This window comes from Symphalangus syndactylus, chromosome 6 (assembly GCF_028878055.3).
Source record: "Symphalangus syndactylus isolate Jambi chromosome 6, NHGRI_mSymSyn1-v2.1_pri, whole genome shotgun sequence".
Lineage (NCBI taxonomy): Eukaryota > Metazoa > Chordata > Mammalia > Primates > Hylobatidae > Symphalangus > Symphalangus syndactylus.
Window position 1 is genome coordinate 28,609,067 of NC_072428.2, and position 16,845 is coordinate 28,625,911.

Genomic DNA, 16,845 nt, shown 5'->3' on the forward strand with positions numbered 1-16,845 from the left:
AGCATAACAACACTTTAATAGCATTCTAATCAGATATTATTAATTTCAAAATGGTAGGACAAAACTAATTATACTTTATACTTCTTAAATATCCTATAGTTACTTTGTGACTATTGAGACACTAGCTAAAACTTGAAACTTCGAGTTTTCATTGATTCCTATATTATTACTTGTTTCAGAGTTACTTCATTTGGTTCTTTTAGCTGAGATTTGACAACAGCTTTATTTGATTTTCAGTGACAAAATTCTTTTCACTCCTGATCCTCCACCCCAAGAAAACAACAACGACTAATATATTTTCCCTAAAGTGATCAAGAAATAAAAGAGATGTGGTGGCTCATGCCTGTAATCCCAGCTCTTTGGGAGGCTGAGGCGGGTGGATCACCTGAGGTCAGGAGTTCAAGACTAGCCTGGCCAACATGGTGAAACTCTGTCTCTACTAAAACTTAAAAAATGAGCCAAGCATGGTGGCCTATGCTTGTAGTCCCAGCTACTTAGGAAGCTGAGGCAGGAGAATTGCTTGAACCCAGGAGGCAGAGGTTGCAGTGAGCCAAGATTGCGCCACTGCACTCCAGTCTGGGTGACAGAGTGAGACTCTATATCAAAAAAAAAAAAAAAGAGGAATTCTAAAATTAATTATATCTATTAATATCCCTACTCTTAAAATGTTAGAAAATGTTTGCTCATTTAAAATTTTTATTTTTAAAACCACCTTATGTTCCAACTAAATACTCTTTGGAGCAATTTCTTTGTTCCTCATATAATATCCATACATATAATTCTGCTTTTGTGATTAACTTTTATTACTAAATATTCTTCTAAAATTGTGCTCTTATAAACATCAATTAACTAAAGGGTAAATTTGATGTTTTATAAATTCTTTCTAGAAACAGCAAAATCATATAAATAACAATATGAATTTCCAAAAGTACAATAATAAAAAGAAACATTAGAAAAAATATTAATCTAGGAAATAGTCAAGAATATGTCAAACTTGTACATACTTTTGAGATAAATTGGCATCATGTAGATTAGCATGATTCTTCTTTATGGAATTCAACTTATTTTTACTCACTTTGCTCTAATTAGTTTTTGTGTGTGGACAAGATGGAAGGTAATGGAAATTTGGCTTGCAAAGTAGTTCTAACATGATCTACATCCACAATCTGGTTATAATGCTATAAGAATATGTTTATTATGTGAGAATAGTAGTTCAAATCAGTATTTAGTATCAACATAAAGGGACAAACAATGCAAAGCTAACTTCAGTTGTTTACACTTGGAACTTATTTAAATTAAAAAGGCCAGTGGATGGTCATATGTTTGGCTCATTCTTCTCAAGGCCTTCAGGAAAATATGCCTATGAAATAAAAGATCCTCAATATTAAACATTTTACTGCATTTGGGGGACACATGAAATCTGGTAATAAAGGAAGTGTTGGTCTTCATTTTTCTAATTCAGCATGGAAACTATCTTGAGGAAAACTGACAATGGTCTTAGTTTGTGTCTCAGAAATATATTTAGTTTGAATAATGGCATCGACATCCGACTTCCAGAATTGGATATCTAGCCATATAATACCTCACCTCCCACACACACCACCCCCCATTCCCAGGTCATGACTACTGTCCAAGCAGCAAAAAAGAAGTAATTTCCTGGAGTACATACACGGCAGCGACTACCAACCAAACAAAAAACAATTATGGGGGCTGGAATTTAAATTAATGGCTGTGCTCTCACCAATTCATTCCCCATTCCACCCCATCTCTCTGTCTTCAACTTTTATGAAACATTATATTTGTCCTATTCTTCTGTATCAGCATCAGCCTTTCCTATATCCAACTAGACTTATAGCTTCTTGGTGCCTCTCACTGGCTGACTAAGGTTTCAGAAGTACCTACTTACAGCAAACACTTGTAGTAGTCTCTTTTTGGTTACAAAGTCCCTGGACAATTTCTCAAGGCGGTATTATGAAGAGGAAGTAAACGTTCTCCTCTGCTACCCCATTTCTTTTTAGAGTGTTAACTTTATTCTATATCTGGCTTAATGTCTTCTTGGGCCAATTGGATTGATTTTACAGACACTATAGAATATCTCCTGGGTAATGGGAACAATATTTCTGCTGATCCCATGATTTGGTCACATTGGGTTGTAAGGCCATAATGGAGACATACTTAATGAGTTTATGAAGACTTGATTCTAGGTATCATGTAGGTTAGCATAATTCTCTTTTACTGAATTCAACTTAGTTTTATTCACTTTATTCTAACTGGAATTTGTGTGCGGACCAAATGAAAAGAAATGGTTCAATTTAGGTGAAAGGTAAAGCTTCGAAAGTAGTGTAGTATTTCATAGACCTTACCTTTGAGAGAAATTATATCAGTATATAATAAGGACCTGAGAATATGAAAGCAAAAATCCAATTTAAATGTGAAAGGTCTACAACTTGGGATTTTAAGTGGAGTACAGAAAAGCCACCGGTTCTTAAACAATTTTGTTGAGGGGGAAAACAGTGAAAGCTAAATGTTCTATTCAAGAGTTGTTTCTTTTGAAAATAATGCTTCATTTAAAAGCTAAGGACAGAAGACATAGCTTTGTTATGAAGGCTCATCTTTTTATTAAACAACCACTACTTTGTCTCCAAGTTGCAAGGGGAGGATTTGTCAATCTGATTGAATCTTCCCTTTAGTTTTTCCCAACAGCTGTGTTCAGATAATTCATGACTCCTGTGTTTCCTGAGCCCTGGATAATTTCACACACATGTCTGGTTTGGGGCTCCACATTTTCAGAAAAATATAGAAATCTTGGAGGAGGTCCAGGGTAGACCAAGGGAAATGATTAATGGGTTGAAAGTTGGAGTTTATGAAGAAAGGTTGTGAGATCTGATCTTTTGCTATGAGAAAAGTCTGAGTGGTGACTTAATAACACAAGGAGGTTAGTAAGCAGCTGTTCTCCATCTTCACTAAGGTTGAATGAAATGAAATAAGATATAAATTGCAACAGGAACAAAAATGCATTACAAGTGAGGACTTCCAAGCACCAGCATTGCTGGATTCTAGATAGCTCCCCAGAAGAAGGATGTGTAGTCTACTTCCCTGGTCTGCAGTGATAGGCCTATAAATAGTGAGGAAGATGAGATAATCTCTTAAGATCCCTTCTGGACCTGTCTTTTATAGGTCTATCTATCATATTTAGAAAAATTATTTGCCTCAAACAAAAATTGTCTCATTTCCTCCCTCCCACCCTATCCACTCCTTCTCCTTTGTCTACCTTTTGTAAAACACTGCTAACCAAAATAACTGGGGACTGATTAACCATGGTGGGCCATCCCCAGCATCTAAGCGCCACTCCAGCTTTGGGAGCAAGTTTCTTGTCCATCACTACCACCCCCTGGCCACTAGGGGCATGTTTACCATCATCTTTATGCACACCAAACCTTTGGCAAGGGAAAATAAAACAAAACAAAACAAAACTTCCTAGACTTAACAAATTTGCAAGTGGCACCACGGATTAAAATACAACTCTTATGTTCTAGAATATGAGCATGTAAAGGGCTAAAATGTATTTTATGCATCTGCCTGTATCAGCCCATAGAATAGCCTCCTGACAGATAGTAGATACTCAGCAATCTTTCATCAACTGAATGACTGTAACTATGAAGTAAAAGGCAACTAAAGTTGAGAAAGTCAGGAGTTTCGGATGTTTCCAAATGATTCTGTATGCCAGACTAATCTAAAGCCTAACCCATTCTTCACAACCATGCACTATTAAGGATTTCATTCTCACCACACCTGTGCTATCTGGAGGTAGAAAGAGGGCCAGTTGCACATCCTGCCCAAGTCCTTGGTCAAAAAGACCACCAAAGACTGCTGTGTGGATTCACGTATCAGAATCACATGAAAGTAGGCCAAATTCTTAGTGTGTGTTTTTAAAATAAGACTTTAGGAAGTTCAGTTATTTTTTTTCTAAATTCTTTTGGCATATTTTTCTTTTTCGTTTTTTTCATGAAGAATATAAAATTTGGCTGTAGAAAATCTCTCACTCCAATCATCACACAGCCTAAATAGGTGAGTCTCAAAAATAAGCTAATGTTCATCTTTCATCTGATTCAATGTCCTGAAACCCTTTGGTTTAAATTTGTTAATTCTTCTCACGGCTTTTCTCCTAGCAAAACCAACTAATACCACAGCTATTTATTACTGTCAGCTCTAACTTATGCCCACAATCTAACATCCCTTTTGACCATGCTTATAGAAATATTACAACAAGTAAACCAAATTTATTCTTCATTATTAATTTTTAAATGTTCTCAGCACAAATCTGGTAACTTGGAGGGCTACAAGTTGATGATTCTCATATGTTTGGGGGTCTAGTCTCAACAGTTTCTTAATGGTTTCTATGCTGTTTTTCTTGATCCAACTAAATATTATTCCCAGATGGGATCAGTTTTTGACCCTCTTGTTCTACTCTCCTAGTCTTGGCCCTTCTAAAAGTTTCTTGCTGTGGTTCCTTTCTTTTGTCTGCCACTAATGGCTACGCCTGGTTACATAACTCCTGTAACAGGTGTTGACCAATTTGAACACATTTGGGTATGGTATAGAGCTATTCTTATGTTTCATAAAAAGCTTAGTGAGAATGTAACATCTCATGAATAGGGAAATTACTTCTCCCTTAAGGTTTTTCTCAGGACAGGCCTTATACAAGAATTTCAAGGATTGCGAGTGACATAGTTTAACATTGGACTGGGCCTTTCAAATTATCCAGGATGAATTTGAAAACACCTGTGCCACTCTGCTCAGCAGCAGGGTTTTCTGTTTACTTAGTATTTTCCCTATGCTAATTACGGAAAGTTTCAACAGTTTTTTTAGGCCAACTTATTTGATACTAGACTAGACAACTTATTTTGTTTTTTCTTGCAAGGAAGACTGAAGGTAGGAGTAACTAGGAAGCTTAAATAAACATAATTAAATATAAAATGCTTATAGTGATAGAATTGACCTCAGCCAATTAAAATTATTAATAGAAAAAACATGTCAATGTCAAGCCTACTACCTCTGTTCCCACTTGGGTAATGAGGATTAGTTTATATTTCCTGACAAGAATAGATGGGAATTCAAATTTCTTCCTGACCTTTGTCCCCCCTGGAACGTTGGGTTAGGATCATATTAGAACATAACCAAAAAGAAGTAAAGATTCAGACGAATTCACAATTAATTTTTAAGCCCCACAAAAGTGAAATAGGTAGCATTATTTTTTCAAGCTGTGAAACTTTCCCTCATTTTAGTAATAGAGAAAATGTTCAGATTATAAACTTGGAAACTTTGCTCCTAACATATCCATCATGCCAGAGGCCAATTTTTAAGAAGAATAAGAAACGCATGCTCTGTATTCTCAGCATCATCCTTGCCCACAATAGGGAAATAATTTGGTAAAAAGTTTGATTTTAGACCTCCAAAATTATCTCTATGCTACCTGAATTCAGCAAACTAAAAATAATATTTAGAATTCCATGCAAGGTACTGGTACAATTTTGTTTACCTTGGCTTCATTGTTTTTGAATGTAAGATGTACTTTTAAGGCAAATAAGTATGCGTTTTAAGTCTGGTCACTTGCAGTTTTGGTAATGCTATAATCACAAATCAGAAAGTTTGGAAATGCTTAGAAGTGTTAAGAGGTGTGATTCATCATGGTTATCTGAATTGGCATTTGATCTTCTTTTCTTTCTAAATATCCCTGACATTTCTGACTCCTCTGTCTTTTCCTCAGTAAAACTGCACCACACACTGGAAAGCGAAGATACACACATTTATTTATATAATGTCAAGGGAGAGTAGGAATAAGAAGATTGGCCATAGACCCACCCAATCAGAGTCTGGGAAATGAGAACACTTTTTCCTTCAGCAGAAATGCTGACGTGCCAATGTGAATTTAGCAGGAAAAAGATTTGCCATAACTTCTAAGTGAGCAGCATTCAGAATGCTAGCTTAGATTCCTGGCATTAACTTGCCAGGTATTTTTCAGGAAGGAAATAAATTACAATTGAGCTTAAAAACCTGAGGTTAGAACTCATTTTCAAGCAAATGTGAAGCATCAGTTTGAAGTTAACAAAGTTAAAGTTTGGAGTAGGGTTCCTCCAGTCCTTTATAATGTAGTACAAGTATTTTTTTTAAATGTATAACACTAGCCTTTTAAATTGTATTGTGCTACTAAAAGAAATTGTGTCTGCATTCAGCTTACAACCTGGGAACCAACTCAGAGGGTCTCTGGGGGAACGGTATCCAGCTTCATGCCCTCTGTCCTTTATTGCTTTTTGGTTAGCCTGCGTATTTCACATACATTAAATATTCCACAATAAACTCTGCCATCTGTGCTGTAGGGTAGTTTGTATTGGTCATGTGCTCTGTCAAGTTGACAGAGGTGCAAAGCTAAATGTGTGACACTCGAAGAATATGCATATATTTGAATAATTTGACTATTTAGTCCAACAATTTGCAAAGGCGCTCTGAATGATCACACATTCTGATAACACTTCCAAGGAACAGATAGCTTCACTTAGGGGGTGGGGGAGATGGAAGCAGGGTTATTTCTAGAAGGAATTCTTGAGTTCACTGAAGTCTTGTCCCTGGTACTTCACTGTGTGAACGTGGGTAAATTATTTCCTGGCAGAGGATCGGATTCTTCTTTATAAAACGGGTAAATAATTTCTGTCACTAGTCTTTAGAAGTTCTAAAATAGCTAATGTTAGTGAATTCATTTTGTTAACTGTAAACCCTTAGGTAAATTGAACTGAGTATGTAATAATATTATATATTCAGTTCAACAGCACATTCTTGGTAACCACAAGAGGGTCCAGGAAAGGAAACTGTTTATAAATCTTTCCCTTTAGCAAAATTAATGTTGGAGTCTTTAGGGAAATTCTTACAGCAATGAGTCTTCGCAATTATTAGGTCAAACCCCCTTGAGATTACAGAAAAATGCACATACACAGAAAGCTGCCAGCAGAATTTGGGTGTGGGCTTGGTGGGAGATTCCTCTGATACCCAGTGTTGTACCCCCAAGAGAGTGTTTCTCAAAGTATGACTTCAGACTGTCTGCATTCGAATTGCTTGTGGTATTTATTAAAATTATAATTCCTGGAGCCTGCCCCACCCCTACTAAATCACAATTTCAGGAGGAGGGACCTTCATTTTAACACTCACCCAGGTGATTTTTATGCTCCGAGGAGGTCCAGGGACTCCAAGTTAAGTACGGTACTGCTGTCTTGTTCTTTATTCTAAATTTTAAGGTCTACACAAATTGGTTGATTGAACTAACGAGAAGAAAATTCAACTTTAAAGCAGAAACACAGGTAGACGGTTGACAGAGTTCATCAAATGGATAATTGAAAATGTCCTCTGGACCCTAGCCATATTAGTTTTCTTCAAGGGTCTTGGCTACAGGCAAATGAGAACCCGAAAGGCTATTTGCTCTTTTGCTGAGGGCAGGTGGGGGTGGAGGGCGGGGGAGGATTAACTGAGCCAGTTCTGCCCCCACCCTCGAATCACCTACCCCCACTCTGGTTAAAGCAGAATACTTTTTAGTTATCTTGGTTGCCCTGGTTCGTTATTAAAAGGGTTAGCTTATATGTGTGTTTGCTGGGGCTGGAAGTGAAAACATCTGCAAAAGCATGCAATGCCCTGGAACGGAACTCTTCTAATAAAAGATGTATCATTTTAAATGCGCTGAATTTTGATTCTGGTAATTCGTGCACTAGAGTGTCTATTTCGAGGCAGCGGAGGTATCATATGACAGCGCACGTCAAGGCACCGTGGAGCCCTCTCGTGGACTCCCACCCACTTTCCCATTCACCGCGGAGAGGGCTGCTCTCGCTGCCGCTCCCCCCGGCGAACTAGCATGAAATCTCCCTGCCTCTGCCGAGATCAAATGGAGCTTCTCGCTGATGGGGTGCGAGTATTACCTCCGCCATGCAATTTCCACTATCAATAATTTAACTTCTTTGCTGCAGAACAGAAGGAGTACATACCGGGCACCAAAGACTCGCGCCCCCTCCCCCCTTTAATTAAGCGAAGGGAACGTGAAAAAATAATAGAGTCTGGGAGTTTTGGGGCCGAAGTCTTTCCCGGAGCAGCTGCCTTGATGGTTACTTTGACAAGTAGTGACTGAAAAGGTGGGTTTGTTTTCTTTCTTTCTCTTTCCGTTTTTCTGTTTGGTCGGCTAGAAAGCGTGTGGCTTTAGCGAGGTCTGTCATTGCCTGGGCTTCCTGGCTGGAACAAGTAACTTGGTGTAACGTTATCTGGGGGCGTTCATCAATAAAAAATGCTGTTATTATCTTGATTGAATTCCTATTAGGCAAACTCTAGAGAGGTCAGTGCGCGAACTCTGTTTAAGCCGGCGTGTTTAAGGCAGCAGAGTAAACCAATAGCCCCCATGCTCTGTGCGATTTCATTGTGTGCTCGCGTTCGCAAGCTCCGTAGTGCAGGAAGGTGCGGGAAGGTGTGTCTGTGGCCCGGGAAACGCACGCCCTCTCCCAGAGAACTTGGGTGCTGGGATGGGGAGGAAGGGGAGAGTTGAAAGCTAGGGGAGCAAGACCTCGGGGCGTGCTATTCTCACTCGCTCCCTCCCGCCCCAGCGCCCACAGCCGGGGTTTCTGCAGAGGGTGCGGGACGCGGGGTTCCCCGGGGCTGGGGCTGGGGCTGGAACACCCCTCGAAGCCGCGGGCGTCCTGCCCAAGGCGCCCCGGGAGGGCGCAGGACTCTCAGGGCGATGTCGCGGGGCCCTGGGGGAGGAGGTGAGGACAGGCCCCGGGGGAGCGGGGAGTCCCGGGCGCCCCTCGGTTCCCCGGGCGAGGAAAAGACGCGGCGTTCCCTTTAAGCGGCCGCCCCGAACGGGTATCAGTAGCGCGGGCGAGCGGGGGGAGGGGGGCGGGGGGGCGGCGCCGTTTGACCAATCGAAGCTCAACCGAAGAGCTAAATAATGTCTGACCCGGGCGCAAGGCGCAGCCTGGAGCTCCGGGTCCCCGCCGCTGCCGCCGCCGCGCCCGGGCGCACCCTCCCGTTCGCTGTCCCGCGCACCCCGTAGCGCCTCGGGCTCCCGGTCCGGACAGAGGAGCCAGCCCAGTGCGCCCCCCGACCTCCTGCTCGGGGGGCTTTAATGAGACACTTGAATGCAGCTGCCACCGCTGCTGTGGGGCCGGCGGGGAGCAGCACTGCGACGGGGACCGGGGCTGGGCGCTGGAGCCAGAATCGGAACCACGATGTGACACCGCCGCCGGGGACCCGTGAGCTTTGTGTGGACCCCGAGGTAGGCAAGCGCCGGGCGTGGGGCTTGGTGCAGGAGCTGCCCGTCCGCGGGAGAAAGTTGACTGGGGGACTCCCCCCCCCCCCGCAAAGTTGTGGGACGAGGCCAGTCTCCTTTCTTCCCCTCCAGTAGAAGGGACGATTTGGAGTTACTCCTGGGGAGTTTTCTCCCCCATCCCACAACCCAGAAGGTCAGCGGGCACCACGAGGGAAAAAGGGACCCGGGGAAGTCACGAAGTAGAGGAGAGAAGGCCTGGAGGAGACCCAGAGCTACGTAATGGGAGCAAAGACGGCGACCCGGGGGATCCCTCGCAGCCCTCTCCCAGCCCAGGAGGAGTCGAGAGAGACTTAGGGGGCTAGAGCTGTCGGGGGCCCTGACTGAGAGGAGGGTGCTGGGGCTAGGCTAGGAATCCTTCCAGGGGTTGGGTGGTCCCCGCGCCGACTTGCGCGGGGAGTGGGAGGGAAGCTTGCGCCTTCAGCCCGCATCCCGTCCCCGGAGCTGCACACGGCTACCTGCTCCCAAGGAGTTGAGACTGAAGTGGACTTACAAGTCCGAAGCCAATGTAGCTTGGAAAACTTGGGAGGCGGAATTCCTACTGCTGGGAACTGAAAGGGTCTGCAAGATTCTCGGGCGGGCCGAACCCACATCTCTACCCATCCTGCGCCCCTCTTCTGCAGCGCCCTCCAGGGAAGTTAAGAGTTTTGACTTTCGGGGAGTGGGTGGGATGTACGTGGGGGATTCTTGATTCGGGTTAGTCTCTGGGGATGCAGAGCCGGGAAGAGGAATGGGTGAGTGAGTTGCGCCTGGAAGGAAATAGCTGAGGACTGGGGGCTCTGTGCCTGACGGGCAAGAAGAAGGGGAGATTACAGACTAGGGGCATCCCTAAGGAAGAAGCCTCGGGGCTGCGAGGGTGAACTGGAGGATGCAGTGTTTGTGTGTTGGGGGTGGAGCGGGGATGAGGGACCGGGGTGGAGGGGAGGCAAGGAGGAGGAGGGGACCCGGAGAACGAAGCTAGGGAAGGTAGAGGGTGCCCTCTGCCGGCCATGCTGCCAAGAGCAGCTACTCGGGGGGGAGGCTGGGGGTGGGGAAGTGGTAAAGGAAGGTTTTGCGGGATCCCTTGAAGAGCTGGTAGGAGGGACTTGTTGAATGGTGCTGCTGACTCCAGCTCGGTGGGGCGTGCGACTCGTCGTCGGTGGATTTTGACTCCTCGTTCTTGTTTGGCTTCTATGCAAGTTTTCCTCGCGCTAGGAGAGCTTTGATAAGCCTCGATTGGTGGTGTGTTAGGGCTTCTTGGATCTTATTTTAGGGTCCTCTAGTTACCCTGCACTTACTCCTCAATGTCAGTAGCAACCAAAGAACATTTTCTGACAAGCACGCAGGAATGTTCTTGGCCAGAAGCGAAGAAAGGCATATTTCTGAGTGTTTATTAATCCTCCTAGTAATCTTTTAAAGCAAAGTAATATGTAATTGGGAACGTTGATTTTCTAACTGCCTATAAAAGGCGACATGCTATTAAATGAGACCCCTCCCTACTGGCTCAATATCCTGCAAAATCTCTCTCTCCCCTTTATTATTATCAAAAAATCTATTTTTATATGAGTTTGTTGTAAGGTCAAAAGCCATTTTGGTCTTACAATTTGATATGTCTTTACATTTTAATTTATTGAGGCATAATTACAGATTTAATTTCTCTGAACGTGTGTGCCTTCAATGCTTATCTCATGCGACATAATTTTTAGGTTGGAGATTTCTGATGTTATGACATGTAGCGCTTCAAGACATTACACATAATAGGTAACATAGCATGTTGAAATTACACTACAAAGTTTTGACCCTGGGAACAGCACCTTTTAAAAACAATCACTAAACTCCTGTTCCTGTTTTCTGATTTTGCAAATGCCTTGCTTAAGACTTTTTTTTTTTTTTTTTTTTTTTTTTTTTTGGTAAATTTACCTCTGGGTTAGCGGGAGAGGTAAGAGAAAGGAAAGAGACACTTGTTGAAATGTAACCATAACCTTTACTGGAATTTAAAACATGTTGGTCACCATTACTGGAATTCCAGGGCCATAAAGTCGTTGTCTTTTTTTTCTTCTACTTCATTTTGTAAAATGTGATAAATGTTGGTAAATATAGACCAGTAGTAAGTATTATGACACGAAAAGCATTATGTATGTGGAACTATTTTAAGTTATTACAGAACATTTTCTATTTATAAATGATATAAGCAGAAAGAAATGATTTCCAGATAAACAAGGCTTACGTACATGTTTTGAAGCATTAGAACATTGCAGACACTCTTAGACATCACGTTTTTAAAAGCAAAATAACGGTAATTTTTCACATACCTTTGGAGCCTTTCATGGCCCATTCAGAGCTGAGTTAGTAGCTGGAAGTTTCGTTTATTTTAAGGTGATATTTTAAAACCATTTAAGATGTATAGTAGGTCAACATTGGCGTATCCAGAAAATGAAGCATTTAGGAAATCTGTTTCAGAGTGTCTTTTCAATGTGTGTAACTTTTACTTGCAAACCAGGGGAACCAAGAAAGTCATCATCTGCCTAAAATGCAGTCATCACCTCAAATGATTCATTTATACTATGTGAGTTAATTGCCTTAATCTCATTAATGGCCAAGGAGGGAAGGGAGGTCCTGGGGTATTTCTTGTTCATTTTGACTCACCAGGAGGGAAAATCCTGTAAAAAAAAAAAAAAAAAAAAAAAAAATGCAAATTTCTAAAATCCTGGCAAAGTCCGTGGGTTTCCTGTTTAAAAGGGGCACCATGAGAATGTAAACTATTCCCTTTTTCCTGGAATCTTTAAGAGTACCAGCTTTTCAATAGTCAAAATGTAGATGATTGATATCATTTCTTTCTATGAATAGCACTGGTTTGTAGTTCAGCACACACAGTGAGCTGGGCACGCCCACCTGATAGTATAGCAGAGAACTTGTTTACATTCTTTTTACATTCATCTTCTAAAACCTGGGGCGCTCGCGCTCTCTCTCTCTCTCTCTCTCTCTCTGTCTCTCTGTCTCTTTCTGTGTGTGTGTGTGTGTGTGTGTGTGTGTGTGTGTGTGTGTGTGTGTGTAGAGGGAGAGAGAGAGAGAGAGAACTGTGAAATATAACACAGCCAGCAGCTTTGGTCTCAATCGTAGACTTACTCTTAAGAAAATTGAAGATTTACAGAATGGAAAGGTCATGTTCAAGTAGTTTATTAACATTTTAAGATGTAGGAAATTAATCCCGGAGTAGAGAAGAACAATTTCAGACTTCCTGAATAAAAACAGACAGCATAGAGAGTGCATGATAGCTAAACTCTGAATATCTTTTGAGAAGAAAGGCACTCCCATTTCAGGTGCCCATAATATGGATTTGATTTTAGTGATTAAAACATTAATTTTCAACTTGCATCTCCCTGTGTGGAAGAGTTCAATTTGTGTGAGGGGTCTCACCTATCCAAAAAAAGTGAATATGTCCCTTTTATAGGGTAATTTCTAATTTGTCTCAACTTGTTTTCAAACAATTGTTATAGAACACTCAGTTTCCACTAATTGCAAAATTGTTGCTTAATTGAAGGACTCTCAGCCATCTAGTGCAGCCTTTCAGCCACTGGCAGGCTCTGTGATCTCAAGCTGTGAATTGCATTTTAAAGAGGAATCGAGGAGAGAATTCTGCGGAATTCTAGGTTTTAAGTTCTGGCTGTTGTTCAATGGAAGAGGAAATCATTTGAACAAGAATCGCATCAAGTTGTGTTGTGATAAATTTTATTAGGATGAATAACATGCACAGATGAGCTTCAAAAGTGAATGAGCAAACTTACTGGTTACACTCTGCATCCATTTACTCTGTTTAGTATGGAGTAATGTTAAGCAATAAATGATGTTGGCAAATGAAATCCGTATGTTATTTGCATGTGGTATTTAAACCTAGGAAACATCGAGTGGCTTTGGCATTTGTGGGCTTAGTCATGTGTGTCCTAAAAGTCCTCTTAAACTTCTACTTAAGGCATAGAATTATTTAATCCTAAATAATTTTATACTTAAGTGCCTTACTGGATTTCCAGAATATTTACACTGTAAAGACTTAGAAAGGTCATGGACCCAATTATTGACTATATGGAATCATTATTGATGGCAGATGCAAAATGGAGCTCACTAATGTACTGACATTGAAAACCTTTTGCAGGGGAGAGGAGGGGGAGTGGTAAATGTGTGTGTTCTTTAAGTGGAACAGGAAGGTATTCTCTTTTCTGTAGAAAAATTTGAGTATCTGGTCAGATAAGTGTGGAAGCTTTCATTTAAATTAAGTATTTAAGTTCAAGTAGAAGCTCTAGGGCACTTATCCTCTTGATGAGACAAATCTTATCAAGTATACTAGATGCTAAGAAGTGGCTCATTGCCCTGATGTCTCATTTATAGATTGATGTTTGAGGATGGGTTGCATTAGGTGAGTTAGGGGGCTGGGTGTGGGACAGGAGAACGATTGGAGGGAAGCAAAGTAAATTTACAAGCTTTAGTGACAGCCATAATAAAGTAAAAGTTTATTTCCAGAGAGCCTAGAGAGCAAGGAATGTTATATAGTTTTCCCCAAAGGTTCACTTGAAAGAACTTTTCATTGGTTGTCATGGTAGTAATGTCCTGATTTTGAAATCTCCCAGAACCTAGTAGCTCTTAAACATGCTTTCATGTTGGTTCTTTTGGTCTGATGGAAACTTTATGATGACCCTCGGTGTTTTTGACATGCCTCTGCATTTCTGGAGAGAGGAGGTCAGGCAAGGCAGGATTTCTTAAATCTAAGACAGTATAGTAAGGAAACATAAGATTATATGATAAAAAAAATCACTGAACTTCAAACTGACTTACTGAAATAAAACCTAGAAGGCAACCTGTCGTTTAATTACAACTAGCTTGTATAAAATTAAAATTTATAAAATGGTAATTCAAAGAAAATAAACGGGCAGTTCCAAGTAATTTAAGCAACTCACTAAAAATTGAAGTAATAGTGCCACCTAGAGAACAAAATCACCAGCTTTACCAGCCAAATGGCTTATTTCCATATGAACCATTTTTCCAAGGCTACAGTTACTAGGATTTCCTTGTTACCATATTCAGATCTTGTGAGTGTGTATGGGGGTGGGGGTGCATGTGGAATTACAGATGAAATTTTAAAACAAGCAGATCCACAATTTGATATATGCACTAAATCCTTTTAACGTTGTAATGTAGCCAAATGTAGAATAGCATGCCAGGAATCAACGGCTAGCCTCCTTTTTAACATTTATTATTTTCATGGATATGTACCGAGATGAACCATTGAGTATAAAGGTTCTGATTTTATTTATTTGCTACAGGCAATTCATTATACGTTCTGAGATACAATAACACCAAATAATTTGAGTAGAGAGACCTTTAAGAATGTTTTTGATTTATGATCTACCTTTAATGATCTCAGAAGATGTGAGAATAAAATAAAGTCAAATATAAGCAGGACTTTAAACACACACACTAAAAAAAAAAAAAAAAAAAAAAAAAAAAAAAAAACAAGAAAAAGGAAGAAAATTATAAGGATTGCCTTAACCTTAAAATAGATGAAGGTATACATCTGAGCCAGCACCAAAAAAAAAAAAAAAAAAAAAAGTTATGGAACCAGGAACCAATAATTACAAATTGACTTAAAATTCCTGGATGACAAAATATATTATTTAGTTCATTTTTGCATGTGCCCACAATAGCATCCAAAACAGTTCTGGTAACAGGGGAGGCGCTTTGATAAATGTTGCTGAATGCACTAATAGATTGATTAATGGCTGCTTCAGATTATCACTAGTGATGTAGACAGAAACTTCATGAAAATGGTTTGTCTTGCTGGAAGAAAGGCAGAAATTGGAGGAAAAGGTTTAATAATATTTTTCCCCAGTACCTATTATAAAAGTCATTTAGTTGGCTTAGTTCTACAATTTCTTATGTGTAATTTGATTCACTCATGAAATTGTGAATATATGAAATGTTAAAGTTGATTGAGACAGCAATATAAACTTGTGGATTTTCTTTTAAATGTCTTCAAAATTTTTAAATGCCAGTGGAGATGCCAGCTACTGTGCTTCAGGGAGTAGAATATAGTATATCTTAAATTTGTGCCAATTTCTGGTAAGCAGAGAAAAAATTGCATGATAACCAAAGAAAGTCATATTGTTTGTGCTTTGTGTTATTCGTGGAAGCAATCAGGTGCAGAAAACTTTCTTTTTCAGAAAAAAAAAATTACTAAAATAAAGGTGCATGTGTGTGTATGCACATATACCTAAAGAGAGAGAGGGAGAAGGAAACTTACTAAATAAAATTTTTGCCTCATGGGATTTAGTCTAATCAGTCTTGGTTTTGGAGTTGCTATCATCAGTAGTTCCACTTCTTGATTCTTTCGTTCTGCCTTCATGTGCCTTTGAAAACTGAAACTATGCCCAAATTAAAACAAGTTTTTCTGTCTTTTCACATGTTCACTTATTTCTTGAATGTGTTTTTAAACACAGACAAACTTCTTTTACATCATGTAGAATCTGAAGGTCGAGAAATTTGCAGTCATTTTGCTGGAGAGAGATGCTTGGCGGAGTCCCAGGCCACATTCCTAGGCCAAACTCTCGAAGGTATTCTCTCTTATGCAACATTGGGAAAATACATCCAGCACCGACATATTGGCTGATAATGTGTCTGAAGGCATATGCTTATCATATGAAACATAAAGCCAGCAGATATTGCAGACATTCTGTTGAATGATAGAATCTGGATCATTTACATTTACTTAAATATAAAATACTATGATTAAGTTCAAAAAATCAATTTAGGAGAGAATAGAGAGTTGGGGGCACGATTTTAGGGGATGACTTATCAGCAGATTGTAGAAAGGAAACTTGAATGTTTTAAATTAACTGCAAGTTCAGTATAAGCCAGTGGTGTGACAAGAGTCTGTTATCATAGCTACTGAAATTTTGGGCTGCACTGCTAGAAATACTGAAATGGAGAAGCTAATAATTCTTCACTTTTTAAATAGACTGTGTCTAGAATATTATCATCAGTTGAAGGAAATGAAATAAGTTGCTTTAGGTGCATCATTGATAAATTAGTGTACATTCAAATCACTGTGACCAGGATGCATAAGGAATTTGAAAGTATTGCATGTGAGCAATGGTTGAGAGGACGTGGAATGGATGACTTAGGGACAAGAAAACTTAGGCTGGAACGGCAAGTGGTTTTTGAATGTTGGGTTGAGAAGAATTCTAAAACTGTGAAGGATTAGTAAGAAATAATGTTCAGATTGCTAATGCCTACTGTGGCTGGGAGATTAGAGTGTCAATATGTGTGATGTATTTTTTTTTTTTTTTTTTTTTTTTTTTGAGACGGAGTCTCGCTCTGTCGCCCAGGCTGGAGTGCAGTGGCGCGATCTAGGCTCACTGCAAGCTCCGCCTCCCGGGTTCACGCCATTCTCCTGCCTCAGCCTCTCCGAGTAGCTGGGACTACAGGCGCCCGCCACCACGCCCGGCTAATTTTTTTGTATTTTT

The 16,845-nt window shown here is 40.5% G+C and overlaps 1 protein-coding gene across 8 annotated transcripts in view; it reads left to right on the forward strand.

Moving 5' to 3' along the window:
- The window catches only part of BDNF (brain derived neurotrophic factor), a 68,026-nt gene that overhangs the window by 12,876 nt on the left and 38,305 nt on the right, over positions 1–16,845 (forward strand). The window contains exon 1 of one of the 8 annotated variants that reach the window (XM_055282085.2): positions 7,535–8,168. The exons of 5 other annotated variants lie outside the window; for them this stretch is intronic. Coding sequence is in view for 2 of the 3 variants with exons in the window: in XM_055282081.2 (XP_055138056.1) it covers positions 9,152–9,301 (150 nt within the window). In the remaining variant the exon portion in view is untranslated. Of the gene's footprint in view, positions 1–7,534; positions 8,169–8,411; positions 8,495–8,928; positions 9,302–16,845 lie in introns of those variants that run through there. 2 more of the 8 variants (XM_055282082.2, XM_055282081.2) reach the window with 2 other exon arrangements.